The sequence below is a fragment of the Petromyzon marinus genome, chromosome 14 (genome assembly GCF_048934315.1).
Source record: "Petromyzon marinus isolate PM22_M1 ecotype Great Lakes invasive population chromosome 14, UKy_Petmar_22M1.pri1.0, whole genome shotgun sequence".
Taxonomy (NCBI): domain Eukaryota; kingdom Metazoa; phylum Chordata; class Hyperoartia; order Petromyzontiformes; family Petromyzontidae; genus Petromyzon; species Petromyzon marinus.
The window spans coordinates 898,802-915,670 of record NC_133680.1 but is presented as its reverse complement, the minus strand read 5'-3'; the positions used below and the strand labels follow the sequence as shown (position 1 = coordinate 915,670).

The following is a 16,869-nucleotide window of genomic DNA, read 5'->3' as shown; positions in this document are numbered from 1 at the left end:
GCGAGGCTGTTGGCACCGGAATCCTTCTGCGACCAAATAAAGCGCACTCCTGATTTAATTATTGTAATGTAATCAAACATACGTATGGGCCAATGGAGCAGGGACAATTTATTACAAATGTATACATGTAAAAAAAGGTGTTTAATCCCCGGAAGACGAATAAATAATTTAATCTAAAATCCTGTGGGCTTTCCAAATCAATGCTTCTTAATGGCATTGTATAAACGTGGAAATCTTGGAAGTGGCTGCAAGTTTGATCAGCAGGTCACAGCCCGTTAATGCAATGCCTCTGGGTACCCGGGCACTACCGGCAGTAGCCACCCACTAGCAGCACTGGTAGGGGGGGGGGGGTTCTCATATCAGTGAAAATTCCACATTCCTATGATAAAGGCCAGTCTATCCAGCAAAACAGACGTCTCACAAAGAGGTACTTGTTGAATCTACTCTGGGAGGGATGATTGGCTGAGTTGACCCCCGACAGGGATTTGAACGAGTGAGCCGAGCACTGGCGAGTCACGTTCCGCCCGACTGCCGGGCCCAACACATTCGTTCACAGACTCGAGCGGCGAACAACTTGGAGAGAAGATGCAATGCGACCGCACACCTCTTGTTGCGTGCCAGGTTACAGGGGCCTTGCCGCCGGGGGGGGGGGGGGGACGGGGGGAGCGCCGGGCGTGCTAACCGTGGCCGTTAATCAGAAGGGCACAGTCACGACAAAAGCCGAGTTAGTGTAATGACAGATTAATTGCTGCTGTTGCGTCTGCTCTCCTTCCACTACGGCGACCGTTAATCATGAAGCACATCGTGTTTACATGTTGCTGAGCTGAACGATATACCGGCTGCCCGATTGTTAGCCGGCTTCCATACCTTTCAGTAGTGAGCTCGCTGCTTAACAGTGAGCCATGTGCTTTGTCCAATATTGAGTTCTCTTCGCACAACAGTGATCCAGGTAATGCATCCAATCGTAAGTCAAGTTCTTTACACAGCAGCACACGGCACCTCTACCCACACCGCGTGGCACACGGCACCTGTAGAACACATGGCACACCGCACCTGTATGCCGCGTGACACATGGCGCGGTACTCCTGCAGCTTGATGCAGATCATGTGCAGGAACTGGTCCGAGTAGGCGCTGAGGTCATGCACCAGGTTCATGAGGTCCTGGACTGACTTCTCCACAACCACGGCACCCTGGGGACAACACGCACAGGCGCGCACACACATGTGGATGTACACACATACACACGCGCGTGCGACCGCACTCATGCACGCGCACATATACAAACGACAGTGACAAGGATTCTTCGTGTAGACTTGAACAGGCTGTTGGGGGCAAGTGCTGTCAGCGAGCACCTATTAAGGCCGGCACGGCACACGAGAGGGTAGGGATTCTCCCCAGTACCGATCTTTACACACATATTAGGTACTCGTTTAAGGCTGAATCTACCTAAGGGAGGATCATAATTAGTTCATATAATCGGAACTGATTTTGTTCATGAGCAGGAATCAAACTCGGGTTTCTGGATTTGCATAGCAGTGTGCTAACCACTTCGCCACCGCTCCCCACACCCGGAGAGCAACATGAACACACACACACGAATGGACACGTAAATATACGCATGAACGCACACACAAACACGCCTGTTAGTACGTATACGAACATAAAAAAAAAAATACACATGTACATACCCGCATTTCACGCGAACACATAAGCAGACACAAGAACGCACGTGCACACATAAATAAAGACAAAGATTCCCATATAGCCTTAAGAGAATGTTGTGGAAAGTCCTGTTCACGTGCACCTATGAAGGTCGGAACGGCACACGAAGGAGTGGGTGGCCAGCACCACGCGGATTGCCTTTGCCTTTCAAGTGGTGATGCTTTTTATACACCGCACCAGGTACCTATTTGAGGCTGCGTCGATCTAGGGGAGGCCCAGAACCGGTTCAGATAATTGTCACTGGTGTTGGCCATGAGCGGAAATCGAACTTGGGTCCCCGGGTTTGTAGTGTTAACCGTTGCGCTACTGCAGACACACATGCGCACACAGACGCACGCTCGTGAATTAACGCCCTTAGGGAACATGCGCCTGACGCGTGCACACGCATGCATGCAGCACACACGCACGCAGCACACAGCACACACGCAGCACGCACGCACGCAGCACGCACGCAGCACGCATGCAGCACGCACGCACGCAGCATGCACGCACGCACCACGCACGCACGCACGCAGCACACAGCACGCACGCAGCACGCACGCAGCATGCACGCACGCAGCATGCACGCACGCAGCACGCACGCAGCACACAGCACGCACGCACGCAGCACGCACGCAGCACGCACGCAGCACACGCACGCAGCACGCACGCAGCACACAGCACGCACGCAGCACACACACACGCACGCAGCACACAGCACGCACGCACACAGCACGCACGCAGCACGCACACAGCACGCAGCACACAGCACGCAGCACGCACGCAGCACGCACGCAGCACGCACGCAGCACACAGCACGCACGCAGCACACAGCACGCAGCACGCAGCACGCACGCTCGCACGCAGCACGCAGCACGCATGCACGCAGCACACAGCACGCACGCAGCACACACACAGCACACAGCACGCACGCAGCACACACACACACGCACGCAGCACGCACGCAGCACACACACGCACGCACGCAGCACACACACGCACGCAGCACACAGCACGCACGCAGCACACACACAGCACACAGCACGCACGCAGCACACACACACACGCACGCAGCACGCACGCAGCACACACATGCACGCAGCATGCAGCACACACACGCACGCAGCATGCAGCACGCACGCAGCACACACGCAGCACGCACACGCGAACGCAGCACAGCACACAGCACACCGACAGGGAGGAGGTGTCTCGGGAGGCACGTTCCTCCGCGCGATTTTCCACCCGGCCCGACCAAAATCTCTCATTTTTGCCGATTTGATGCGAGGTTACAGCGTGGCCACGCTGTGTCCGCGTTTTGTTTTGCGTCCGCAGACTCGTCGCCTTGGGCAGCCGGGTGCCGGTCCATCACTTTTGTACCCGCCGTCAGAGCGAAAACCGTTAATTTATTTCTTGTCCCATCTTCAAACGCACCTCTACAACACCTCAGCACGTCAGCGCTCTTCGCTCAATAAGTTTGCCGCTGTTTAGACGGTCACGTTTTAGACTCCCCCTGTATAAATCCAAAATTTGATTGTATGTCAATATGTGGGTCCCTATGCGAGTCTGTGGGTCTCTATGCAAATCTGTTGATCTCTATCAAAAGTCGATGGCTCCCTGTGGGTCTATGTGAGTCTATGGGTCGCTCTGTTAGTTTAGTCTCTATGATTGACTGCCTCGTTTTATAAAACATGCCCACAGTGCTCATACAGCATCTTGACAAGCGGTCGCATTTATACGCAATAGAAATCCCACTTGTATTCTACAGACTCGCACAGATGCCACTAAACCCACATATATTCCCATCGCCATGTAGAAACCCATAGACCCACGATAACACAGAGACCCATTAACTCACACAGTGACACATCGACTGCCTCTCCCGATAAAATGAAATCCCCACTGTGTCCACACAATCATCTTGAGCTCCAAATTGTATTACATTGTAAGATGCATTCTTTTCACGGTGGTTCAAAGCTCTGCCGATATTGAAAGAAGGCCAGGCTCACGCAGCCGGCTTCTGGAAACAAATTGGACTTTTGTGGCGCCGCTAAATCACGCCCGTCCGCAAGACCGCTCACTCCTCCAGGGGGAACGTCACCCCTAACCCCTGCCACCTTCACGTCCCATCTCGCACCGTCGCGCAAGCCAAGGTCACCATCGACGGAGCAGAGAAAACGCCGAGGTCAAGCGAAAGGGAAAGCATCGCTTGCAATAGCGGCGCTCTCCCACTAGAGGCCTCTGAAGACTAACAAGTCGAACGAGGACACTGCTGTGCACGCGGCTGTCGGCGGTTGCGTCGCACAGCTCTCGTGGTGTCCTTTCGGGTTGTGCCGCGTGCCGTTCGGCACGATGCCCGACGTTTTTCTCCTTGTCCTGGGAGCTTCGGGTAGCTATTCAGATCCTGAACAACCTCCCAGCACATGGAGCGGAACGTGGAACATCTTGCCGAACAGCCCGTGGTACGACTTGAAAATAAGTCCGCTTGTCGTGCAGCGCGAGAGATGGCCATGGCGTCTCGAAGCCGTGTGACGCGATGCGCCACGCGGGTTGCGTCGTATGGAAGTGGAACACGAAGGCACCTGTGTTCGGAACGAACACACATCAATTCATTTAACGTCACATTAGATTTTGCGAAAGAAATGAAATCTGTACTGTATTTACCCGAGATGTTCTGCGCCATTGCTGGGTGACGTCAGGGAAAAATTGGGGGGTTGCGTGGAGAGAAATGGCGGTGGGCATTTGAGCCGAGGACCTGCCACTGGGCAGAGGCTTAAAAAAAAAAGAGTCACGACCCACGTTTTGAATTTTAAATCTCTGCTGCGTAAACACGCACCCCTCACCAAGAGGGATAATTCCTACCACGCTTGTATAAACAGAACACAACGTAAACATAAACTCGCTCACGAGCGAATGCTCACATCAAAGCAGAGACGCTACGTGTAGCGAGTCGCGTGTCTCTAATTTGTGAAAAATCAATGGTCGGGGTGAGGAGCTGGAGAGGCGAAAGGGCGGTGGGGGGGGGGCAGGGGGTGGGAAGGGGGCAGCGGGATCATCGGCCCCTGAGTGTCGCTCCGGGGAACGTGGCGCGAGGGGACGCCACCGGCTCAGACGGCCAATTAGGCGGGTGCGAGGTCTCCGCGCGGGGCGCGGGGAATTCGGGAGCACCGGTCGGCGAGGCGGGGGGGGGACACCCGCTGCCTTCCAGAAACGCGATCGTTCGCGCCCACGCTCAAGCAAAACAACGGCGACGGGCGAGCGTGGCGAGGGCACGGCGCGTCCCCGCGCGCCTCACCGCCGCTCGCGACGGCCCCGGTGTAGCGGCCACCCCCCCACACGGCCTACGTTCTTCTTTCTCCCTGGCAAACTCAGCACCGCCAGGCTGGGTTGAGAGTTGGCGGATAATGCAACAAGCAGCTCAGATGGGGACGCAGAACGCGCGCTTTTCAAGACCGGCGAGTGAACCGCAGGAGGCTTTGTGGTCCGTCGGGCTGTGTGCGTGAAACTCGGCCCACAAACCGCACGCACGCTAAACAAGAGTCAAGATCAAGACGTCACCGTGGCCAAGGATGTTGATGCCACGCACCTTGCCAACGCTTTATACCCTACCCCAGATCTGCAGCTGGTGTACAGTAGACGCATGGTCTTCAAGATCTGCCCTAAGAGCATCCCACCATCTACTCTATGCTCTTCCCCTTGGTCACCGGATCCATGGAGACCACTTCAATGGCTGTCTTGGTGACTGGCCCTTCTCCATCCTGAGCACACGTTCCACCCAGCAAAAACGTTTTGCCTGCAACACTCAGCTACCATTTTCTCTTCCAGTATTTCCTCATTGTGTGTCCTGCTGTCAGCTGGTTTCAACACAATTTGTAATTTAAGTGCCACAAAATGAATAGACACTGATGGAAATTCGGAATTTCCATCAGTGGCTCAGTACCACTTACGGAGGAAAACATGAATACCGGTCTTGAGGAAGACGTTCTGATTTACGAACTCATCGCCCGCCCGCCCACCCGCCCGTTTACTGCCAAAGTCGCGGCGGTGGGAGCAGGTGGCACGGTGCCAGGTTCCGGGTGTGTGAACAGCGGTGCTGGCTCAGGCAGGCGGTCAATCCCCGAGTGATAAGGCGCTCGTCTGGGAGATGACTCGGCCAAGACCTCTTCCGTGTTCCAGCGAACTGGTCGGCGTGGTGGGTTGGTAGCGTGCCTGGTTTCGGTAGCGCTTCCGACGATGGTGAAACGTGCAAGGGAAATGATGGCTCGGCTGGTTCCCGATCGAGGAGGCGACAAACCGTGAGGCAAGCAGCAACTTTCTGGTCTCAAGTTGCACGTGCAGATGAATTTGTCGAGAAACTGGAATGCGCGGGCAGAGCCTCCGTCATCTATGATATCCAGACCCTACGAGGAGAATGCAGTTTCCCAGGAGAACCCGGTCTGGTAGGTGGAGCGCAAAGGCGATTGGCGCTGTTGGTGGTGCTCGTGCCGCTGCTGGTACTGCACGTGCTGCTCGTGGTGACAATGGTCCTGCTGCTGGTGCTGGCGCTGGCGGTCGTGCTGCACCAGCTGCCGCAGTATCATCACCATTGTCGCATTCCAGAATCTCGCTGAATCCACCATTCCGTGCCTCCCCCGATTTCAAAACCCGCGGCATGCTTTGTTCCCTCCTCTAAGTGGCGCTTGGAGCCGCCGCTGGGCTTGACGAGGCTCGCTACATCCACAACAAGCGGCACCCCGACCCCATCCGGCAATGTGCATGACTTTCTCTCCCTCGCTCTCTCCAGGACGCGGCAAGCGCATTACGTGCAACGTCGCCCTCTGAAGATGCTCTCTCTCCGGCAACCACGCCTGGAGAATGCTTGAAAGTTATTTGAAAGTCAAGAGGCCCGATGAGTAATAAGCCGGCCCAATCGCTGGCCTTTTCCATCCTCGTTAGCCGCGCGCATTACGGCGGTCCGTAGCGAGCGGCGTAATGCCGCAGTCTTTTACTTGTTCATTAAGATTTAAAGAGAGGCTCATACGGACCGATCTCCCTTACATTGCATTTCAGAAAGAGTTAGACCTTTTATCACTATCGCCAGGCCTCTTAAATATTTATACCGGCCAGCCGTGTAATGAATTAACTGTTCCACGATGCCGGCTCTTTTCGCCAAAGTGCCGACGTGGGTGGTGACGAGCTTTGCCGGGCCACGCTGGGTGAGCGGGCAGCACTCGAAGGGGCTGTGAAGTAATGGTGATGAGTGGCCGGATTGACTCAAGGGCTTATAATGGCCGTGTCGGAGACACCGAGCCAGCACACACCGTTGAGATCCTGGGTTCGAATCCGATTTTCAGCCGCACGTGATTAAGCCGGGTTCTCCAGCACGGCGAGTTCTCACTTGACTTGGCCATCGTCCAGCTGCGTGAACTAATGAGACAAGTGGTGAACACATCTACAGCAGGGTATGTTGTCAGGTGGCAGGCACGACCTACTTGGCTTAAGACGCAATTGTAAGTCTGTGGCGGCATGGTCAAAAGACCATTCTTCGATATGCTGTATGGACGCTGCACTGCTTTCTGCGAGGGTTCCAAACCGAATGTTCATAATCTTGTGGCAAGGCGCTCACTGCACAAAAACCTAATTAATTAGGAGCCAGAAAAAAATATATAAAGATGAAAAATTTGAGTGGCGTTGACACAAATCTCTTATTTATTCTCACTCTGCTTCTTCCCTTGCACTGCTCCACTCTGGAACTGCCTCCCGATCATCGTCGCTTTCCAAAACTCCTGAAATAATATTCATAACCTCGCTCTATTCAAGAAACGTGTCGCACTCTGATATATTACAACTTCGATAGCGCTGTTTGTTGTATGCCGCTTGGCAATTTGAGCCTTTGGGCCAGTGCTCAGTAACTGGGTAAAAAAAGTTAAATAAAAAAATCAATTAAGTCTGATCGGCCACCCATTGCCCTCTCATCGCGTGAAGCCCGTGGGACCCCGGCTGTGTACAGATCCGCGTCACTCGCAGCGAGATGCGGACAGATTGAGATCGAGCGATGGGACTCAGATTTGCCGCAAGCAGCCATAAACCACCGCCGGCGTTTATGTTCCGGTGGATGGACGGCGCCGAACGGGGCACGGATTCCGGGGTTTTGCGAGAAATATTTACAGCTTCGTAGGCCACAGCAGGGCACAGCCCGGCACGGGAAGACGCCGGCTGAGGTGGCGGGTAGCAGTGATAGGGCCTGGCAAATGTTTGGCGCTGGCGGCCTGCGGGGACGTCGCCAGCACCAGCGCTCCCCAGAGGTTTCACTCGACGCCTGCCTCTTTGGCCACACACAGACGAGCGTGTGCACGTACTCACAGAATAATATAAAGACAAAGATCCCCCACTTGTACACATATGTACATATACACACAGCAGGGCGGAAATGGAGACACGCACGTAATAAAGTATACGCACACGCACTCACAGACTCGTGCACATGTATAGACTAAGATATCATACTAACACAGAATAATATAGTACACACGCACTGACACCGGTGCACAGGCACATGAAAACTCATGCATCTGCATCGTGACTCACATGCCCTCATATTCATAAGGACGTACACAAACAAACACAAATTGACACGTGAGCGGCATGGGGACGCGCTCCCACACACGCATATGCGCGCGTCTGTGCGTACGCGTACAGACGCGCGCATATGCTCACCCGCATGTACTCTTATCAGGCACGGGGCTGACTCACACACACGCGCACGCTCGCCCACAGGTACACATTCACGAGCTCACACTCAAAATTCACAAGCACAACTGCAACCTCGCACACGTACGCGCACGACGGGGGCCCACGGATTTCGCATGCACTAAATCTCATGGCTCCATGGCCTAACACTTGAGCGAACGTTACAGCGGGGGGCGGGGTGGGGGGGGGAGAGACGCGAGGGCGAGGTGAGGGGTTGCCGAGCGGCTACAAGCTCCCGTAAATTGGAAGAGAAAGGTGAATAGGTTTTTGTGAGTGGACAGTCCTCTCTGGCAGCCTATTAACTCAGGCCTTTTGAGGCGGGTGGACGGGGGAGGCAGGGGGGAGAGGGGAGGCGCTGTCAAGTAGCTGTCACAATGCTGCCCGCTCTAACCAGCTTTGCACGATAGTTGGGTCGAAACTTGGTTCCGTGGCGTTATTAACGCTCCTCGGCACGGCCCCACTGCCCGATTGCTCACGGCCGCCACCTTGGCAACCGCCGCGCAAGGTGTGGCCGCGGAGGGCGGACGCTTGAGCAGCGCAGGTTCCGGTAGCGGCGGTGTGCGCCGCCGCGAGTCCCGTCGCCTCCCAATGAACGAACCGCATCGCCCGCTGCAAGGGAAGCTGCACCGCGCAGCCGGGGCCTTTGCAACGTCCAGTCGTGGCCACGGAGCGGCGGTTGAAGCTGCGTGGGTTAAACAAGGAGAGCCCTTTCCCCTGCACGCCTCCTTCCTGTTTCCCTCCCCAGCTCATGCCACAGCCACCGATTCGCTTTCAGGGCTTGTCAGCCCGTGCCGCTCGCTAACAAAGAGATGGCGCGAGGGTGGGCGGGTGGGCGAGTGGGCAAGCGGGCGGGCGGTGGGGGGGATGGGGAAATGGGGGAGACTCTGTTTGATGCCGCTTGCCGTCGGTGAAGACGGCCTTGTGGATGTGGGGTTAAGGTGGTGAAGAAAAAACCATGAGAAATTGCGTCGCTCTCCACACAGAGCAAGAGCCGTTGCAGGGAACACAGGATTGCATAACAAATAAAATAAAAATCCTGCCAACACTTTCACTGCTTGGGGCGGCTAAAGGAGTCCAGATTTGGCAGAGTGGAAATTATCGGAGCGCAGCACTGGGACGGGACGCGTAATCCAAACAATACATAACGGCTCGCTCTTTTTCCCTCTCGACGGCGAAACAAGAAAAATGAGCACGAGAGAGAGAGAGGGTGGGGGGGGAGAGAATCGCAACCAAAAATCACGCGCGATTTTAATCTATTTTGTGTCTGAATAATATCTACAGCTGGAAACACAGCGAGCGCAGATGGGAATCGCGGCGGCGTAGCTCTCTCCGCTGCGAGGCGGAGTGACAGCGGCTCGCCCGCGGTGTTTTGTTCCGATAATGACGGCCGCTCGGTAACGAGCATCGCAAGCTGAGCGCCGGCTCGGCAGGGCTTGGCGCGCGGCGCATTGAGCTCTCAATTTAAATGGCGGTGTCTCTGCGAGATAATGAACGTTCTTGTGAGGGGCCACACGTGGAGGCTGCCGGCCGCATTGATCCGGCCGAGCGAGGCCCTCGGTGGTTCTCGTCGACAGCAGTTCGTGATAAAAATTACGTTGACTGCGTGCGAAAGGAAGGAGAAATAAAAAACCCCGGTAAATGAGATTCATCTTCGGTTTCGCCGTGCCGAGTGGTCCGGCATACCAGGCCGCCATCCAAGGGCGTAAAATTGAGATGCTAGTCAGCCGGCAGCGGTGAGCAACTAATCAGTGCGGAGATGCGCTCCGTGGGGGAGTTGCTAAAATTGGCATTGCGTCGCCCTTTTGTCTCAGTGCCATCGTCTCAATCGCTCGCCACAGGCTGTGCCGGTGCCGCCACCGCCGCTCGGTGACAATAGGGCGCTCACCGATGTAAGTTGACGGGACCGTGAGACCGTACCGGGGTTCAGCGAGGTGAGGCTGGCATGGCAGTGGCAGGGAGGACGGAAACGCGAGGGCTGCTCAGAGCGGGCGGTATGGATTTCCGACGCAAAAGCTCTCCAGCGAACGCACTCCTTGTGCCTCGGTTACAAGCGTGACCTGAACGTTTAGCACCTGAACATCACCATGGCACTGCTGTCTTTTGTAATGCAAGTCCCAAGGAAGCTGGCTTGCTTGCAGGTGTGCTCATGCAGGTGTGCTCATGCAGGTGCCACCCGTCTAGATGAGTAGTCGTCTGAACACTTTGTAGTGGTTTAACGTCAAGCACAGGACCTCTTATCAAGTCAGCGTGGTCGCATTCGGGTTTGATGTCAATCATCTCGCGCTTCTGGCATGAGATGCTTGTCACGAGTCTTACGTGCACAGTGGAATTCGGTTTTTATTCAAGATCGCGCACGCACCACGATTCATGATCCGGCACCAACTCGGTCACTCGCTCACCAACGGTCAGCTACCTCCTTATCACTCTTCTATTGCTACTGCTATGGTTACTGTGTGAACTTCACTCATTCATTTCTCCACCCACATTGAGGACCCGACCATTCTGTCTCATCTACACCGTGTTCAACAACCGTCCAAGCAACACTTATCTTCCCTCACACTGCTCCACTTTGGAATTCCCTCCCATCCATTATTTTACCCGAGTTCTTAAAATCTCGCAATGTGTGTGTATATGGCATCTTAGTCTATGCATGTGTATGAGTCACACGTGTTAACTCTTAGCGAGTACAACTCTGTTGGCACCACTCTCTAAGGGCTGCTGATAAAATTTGGACTGATCGCTTGTTGGAGCGGCGAGACGTTTCGACTCCTCGACTCCGGAGGTCGTGCCGTCAAAATTAATTTGACGAGAGGTCGTCTGTAGCACGCGGCCGCGGTCACGCCGGAGGGATGGTATCGCACCTGGGCTCTTCGTTGACGCTTTAAACGAATTGGCTTCCTCCGGTCGCGGGGGGCAGCCGGCGAGCCAAGAGTCTGGGGAGTGCCGATGATACGAAGCTGACTCGGGCTGTTAGCGGCGGGGGGGGGGGGGATTCATCCGGCCGAGCGCGTGGCAGAAAATTAAATTACCAACAATGCCAAAGGCGGGTGTCGCGTTGTCTGACCCGAGGGCCGCCCGAGAAATTATATTTTCGTGGGTGTCTTGCGAGATAAGGTACGGCCCCCCCCCCCCCTTTCCGAAGCCTGGGATCCGGGATTAGCCGGGGCGCGCTTGGGCTTCCAGCAGGGTGACAACTTCTATCGGGATTACCAAACAAAGCACGTCGGGCCGCAGTCCGGCCACCCGGGGTGGACAATTTTTAGGTGGGGGGCGGAGGGGCAGCTGGGGAACTCCATTGATTGTCATCATCATCATCATCGTCATCGGCCGTCATCGTTTGCCATGTGTTTGTTGGTATAGGCCAAATATCGAAATGCTAAAAAATGTACCTGCAAATTACTACAAATTAGGATCAGTCACAGCAGCAACACCACCAACTACTGTCAAAACCTTGCAGGACCCTCCTGAAATACCGAGGCCTTCTTGGGTAAACAAGCAGAACAACTTAACACGTAAGCTTTCGCGACCAATATCATTCATAATATAGGTTTTCTGGGTTGGATCGCATAAATAAAACGTCGTAAATGTTGTGGATTTGCTCTCCAACACACTGGTGTGCTGTACTAGTAACGAATTGGCACGTTATGTTTACGTGACAAACCTTCCTAATTGGTTTTCGGTTGGTGGCGGGTTTAACCACACATTTATATTTACGCGATCTAACCGAAAAAAACCCCTATATTATGGAAGCAGAGCAACATTAATAATCCACTGTTGGATGAAATCTTACCCAAAGCCAACGCCATCTCTCAGGATCCTGTGATAAGCGTCCAAAAACCAAGGCCGCCCTTGGTGAGGTGGTTGTGGATGAGCCACCGACAAACATTGTCACGTGGGTTAGGTTCACAGTTGAAGTCCTACGGCGCTTTAACTTTACCGTGCGGGGAAAGGTTCCGTGGGGAACGTGGCCCTGTAAACATCACGAGCGCTGCCCGTGCGTGGCGACGAGACACAAGAAGCTGCCATCATCCCTCCAGAGCGAGCGAGCGAGCGAGCGAGCGACGGGAACTCCCCTACAGCGCTCGCCGTCACCACACCTGCCGCCGCCCCGCAGAATGAAAATTAAAAAGGGACGTTGGGAGCACCCCCATCCCCTCATCTAGCCCCGCCCCCCCTGCCTCCCACCAGTCACGGTTGTGTAATCCAGCAGTGGTTCATTCACACACTCCTGTGGCCACAAGGGAGGCTGGCACGGCATGGCGGTTCCAATCCGTGCCTGGCGGTGGCGTAAGGTGGGGGGGGGGGGTGTAAGGAAGGTTTGCGCCGTGCCCCCTACCATCACATGCCACGTTACGGCCCGACAGCGGGTGTGGCACGGCCTCGCCTGGCATGATTAAACGATGAATTGAGTCGATTGCTCGGCCGCCGATGCAATCGATTACTGTTTTGGTGGCCGATTACACGGGCCAAATGAAAACGAAGAGCCGAGGCTTTTCGTGTCATCCGGGCAGTCGAAAAATCGAACCGATAAATCGGAAGCAGCATCGGTGACTTAAATAATCGGACGGCGGCGCTCGCCCGCGTGCACCTCCCGCGTGCGCGGCACGCTTCTCGTTGGCGCGCTCAACGCACGATGCGCCAAGTGCAAAATGCCTTCTGGCAGAAGGCGAGAACCCCGTGCCCATCGCCAACACTCACGTGGCCGTCCCACGGAGCACCACGTGGCTCCGAAGACCCCGGGCATCTGCCCTGGCTCACGGTAGCGTCCGCACAGCATGGAACGCCGCGGCGCATCGTGACGTTGCCGAGCCGCCGTTACCGCCGTTACCGCCGTTGTCGCCGTCAAGGTCAAGGTGTCTTCACGGCCCAAGAAGCCGTTGATGCTACAAAAAGCTCGGCATCGCGGCGGGTTGATTCTCTTTTCTGTTTTGTTCATTTTTGCCGTGGGACATTTTATAAATAGGGCAGCGGCGATAACAAAGGAGCGCTGTGATTGCGCCATGTCTCGCGAAATGGCGAGCAGCATTTGCTCGCTGGCCGTGCGGTACGAGCGGCTTTCGTTAGGCGCCCTGCGAATGGAGATCGCCGACTGAATCACTTTGTAGTGATGTGTGAGCGAGTGTGCGAGTGCATGCGTGTACAAATGTGTGTACATGCGAGTGTGAATGGACATGTGATATACACACCTACATGTGAATGATTTTTCTATGGGGAGCGGTGGTGTAGTGGTTAGCGCACTGTGCTACGAACCTGGTGACCCCGAGTTTGATTCCCGCTCGTGACCAACATTAGCGACAGATATCTGAATCGGTCATGGACCTCTCCTAGGTTGACTCAACCTTAAACGAGTACCTGGTGTGGTGTGTAAACATCACCACTGCGTGCAGTGTCTGCCATCATAGGTGCTCGCTAACAGCCCGTGTCTTTGTGTGTGCAAGGGAGGCGAGTGTGTCTCCCTTGCACGCTTGATGCGAAAAAGAAGCGCTCATAATGCAGTCTTTTTTTAAAGGCTCCACATTTTTTTTCGGATTACTGAGAAAATGGCCCTAATTGTCTCGGACCAGAAGCACGTACTGGCTGGCACGAAAGAGCTCGTACATATGCACACACACACACACACACGCATGCACACGTACGCGCACACGTACGTGCACATGTACGCACACACGCGGGGTCTTAGGCCCTCCAGCAAGCCAACCACCCCCCCCCCCCTCCACAATATTTGAGTCAGGGCCAGCGAGAGTGGAAATCTGTAATCTGCAGCAGCTTTAGCTTCCTGCATACACCCCCCCCCCCCCCGCCGTGCTCTCTCTCCCTCTCTCCTTAGAATGAGAAACTGCTATTCAAATTTTGATTCAGGAGAGCGAACGCTATTTTTGTTCGTTAACCCAATTACTTCAAACTGTTAATGAAAAGTGCGAAATGAGACTGGTTCTTTCATTCTCTCCCTCTCATGTCGGCCGTGCGCAATTCCCCTTCACCGCCCCCCTCATCCTGCGAGCTCCGCGTGGTGACGGTTCACGACGGCCGGCCAACTGGCCGGCCAGCTTCACCACTCTCTCTCTCTCTCGCAAGCAAGCTCTCGAGCCGGCCGGCTCATCGGGACGGCCACCAGGCCCCCCCACAAAGATAAACCCCGGGGCTTGGAGGCGGAGCGGGGGGGCCGTGGTCTCACGACGAGCCCAAGATGTGGCCAAGCTGTCTCGCGGCAGGATTACCGCGTGGATCCCATCCAAGCGCAGCTTCTAAAGCAAACAAAGAAACCTTGAAATGGAAAAGGAGGAGGGGTGATATTGTGCAGAAGATGCTGGCAGGAGAGCGCAGTGAACACGCTGTTATTATTCCTTTTTAATCTATCGCAAAATTGGCCATTAGGGTAAGTGTACCCCCCATCTGGAACCCTGCGGGACAGGATTTACCCACGTGCCGCGTAAATGACCCAACAGCGGGATGCTGAGATATTGTAAAGGGGCTTGCGTTGGACTTGTTTTTCCTAGAAGAGCTCGGCAGAATGCGGACTCCACCTGTGCCGTCTGTCTGGGATAGAGCGTTTCCACCCTTGCACACGTGCGTTTTCCTCAATAACACCTCAATATATTGAGGACCGTAGAGCTTGGGCAATTGTTGGTGCCGGCTATCGCGTGGCTGCCTTCCCGTCCGTCTGCGGTTCCTCCTCGCACCTCCATATCATCCTCTCCATTCGAGAGCGAACGAGTTGAAATCATTATTATTATTAAACGACGAGCCGGGCCGCAGCGGCCGCTTCCCGAAGTTCGTTTCCCATTGGTCTCCGCGATCACCGCTCGCGCTCGCGCGCTCCGTCCATCTGACGCGTGTCGCGCCGTCCGCGTTGCGATTACACGCGCGTCGTCGTTGTCGTCGTCGTTGTCGTCGTTGTCGTCGTTGTCGTCGTTGTCGTCGTCGTTGTTGTCGTTGTTGTCGTTGTCGTCGTTGTTGTCGTTGTTGTCGTTGTTGTTGTCGTTGTTGTTGTCGTCATTACGGCGCGCTGCGGCTGGCGTTCTCCGTTTCGTTGGAACGCGTCTGCGGTCGCCGCGGCGCACAGGCGGCACACGGTGCTCTCGCCCTGTCAGCGTCAACCTCACGTAGGCAGTCCAAGGGTTTGACGCTAAGCAGCCTCTGCTGCATGTGTGTGTGTGCTTCCACTCTCTCTCACACTCGCGCGTACGCATACACGGGCACGCGCACGTATTCAAATACACGCACAGACACGCTTGCAAATGCGTCCGTGCATTCACATAAGAGCCTTGCGCATATATGAATGAGGAAAAAAATATGCCGCCATTCGCCACTAACTGGCGGTGGTATCACCGTAGTGCTCGTGCCAGGCTAGGTGCAGTTTGAGGTGAATGAATACACACTCGTGTACAGGCAGACATACCCCCGTAGACATAAGTGTGCATGCACGTGCACACATACACACACATGTATGTATTCATATAAACACATACTCATGAAATCATGCACATGCATGTGTAGCTATGAACATGCATGGGTATTGTACAAAAACACATGCACACAAACGTATGATCAAATACACGCAGTCATGCATAAACCTGCACTCACACGCACACACCCATACGTACTCTGACACGCACGCACTCATACGTACTCTCACACGCACGCACTCAAACGTATTCTCACACACGCATAAAGGCAGATAGGAACATGCACACGAATGCAAACACAGGCATGTACAGACATGCACACACACATGACTGCACACGCAAGCATGCATAGCTATGCATTCAGTGATTAATACGTGGAGAGACACATACATACAAGCCAGCATAAATACACAGTCATTCGCACACTGACGGGAGGCAGACACGCACACATACACACAGGCAGCCACACACACAGACAGAGGCTGCACAAAAGCATGCACATATACACATGCGATCATTCACACAATGGCAATACAGACAACATAAACAGCAAAGACCCCCCCCTAAAGACTTAAGAGACTGTAGGAGCAAAGTGTTGTGAGTGAGTAGCACCTATGAAGCACAACACAGCACACGAGGCAATGGGTAACTAGCACCACGCCTGGTCGCCTTTGTGTCCCGAGTGGAAATGTTTATGCACCGCACCAGGTACTCATCAGTTGACGGGTTCAGATAATCCTCAATGGTGTTGGCCACGAGAGGGAATCGAACTCGGGTTTGTAGTGCAGCACGCTAACCGGTGAGACACGCACACCCGCAAGTACAAAGGCATGTTAATTCACACGACACAAAACCGCACACAGGCATGAACAAATACACACGCAGTCATTCGCACATGCAATCGAGGCACGGACACGCACAGTGGCATGCACAAACACACAGTCACGCACGCAGACACGCACGCACCAACGCTACAATTTAGAGCACGCTAGAAATATGCCAGGCTGATTAGTCTGGTCACTTATCGGGTGTGGGC

General features: G+C 54.7%; 1 protein-coding gene across 1 annotated transcript in view; it reads right to left on the bottom strand.

Annotated features, from left to right (window-relative positions):
* EXOC4 (exocyst complex component 4) overlaps positions 1-16,869 on the bottom strand; it is a 113,240-nt gene that overhangs the window by 14,411 nt on the left and 81,960 nt on the right. The window contains exon 12 of the mRNA XM_032954491.2: positions 1,054-1,190. Within this exon, the coding sequence (XP_032810382.1) occupies positions 1,054-1,190 (137 nt within the window). The remainder of the gene's footprint in view (positions 1-1,053; positions 1,191-16,869) is intronic.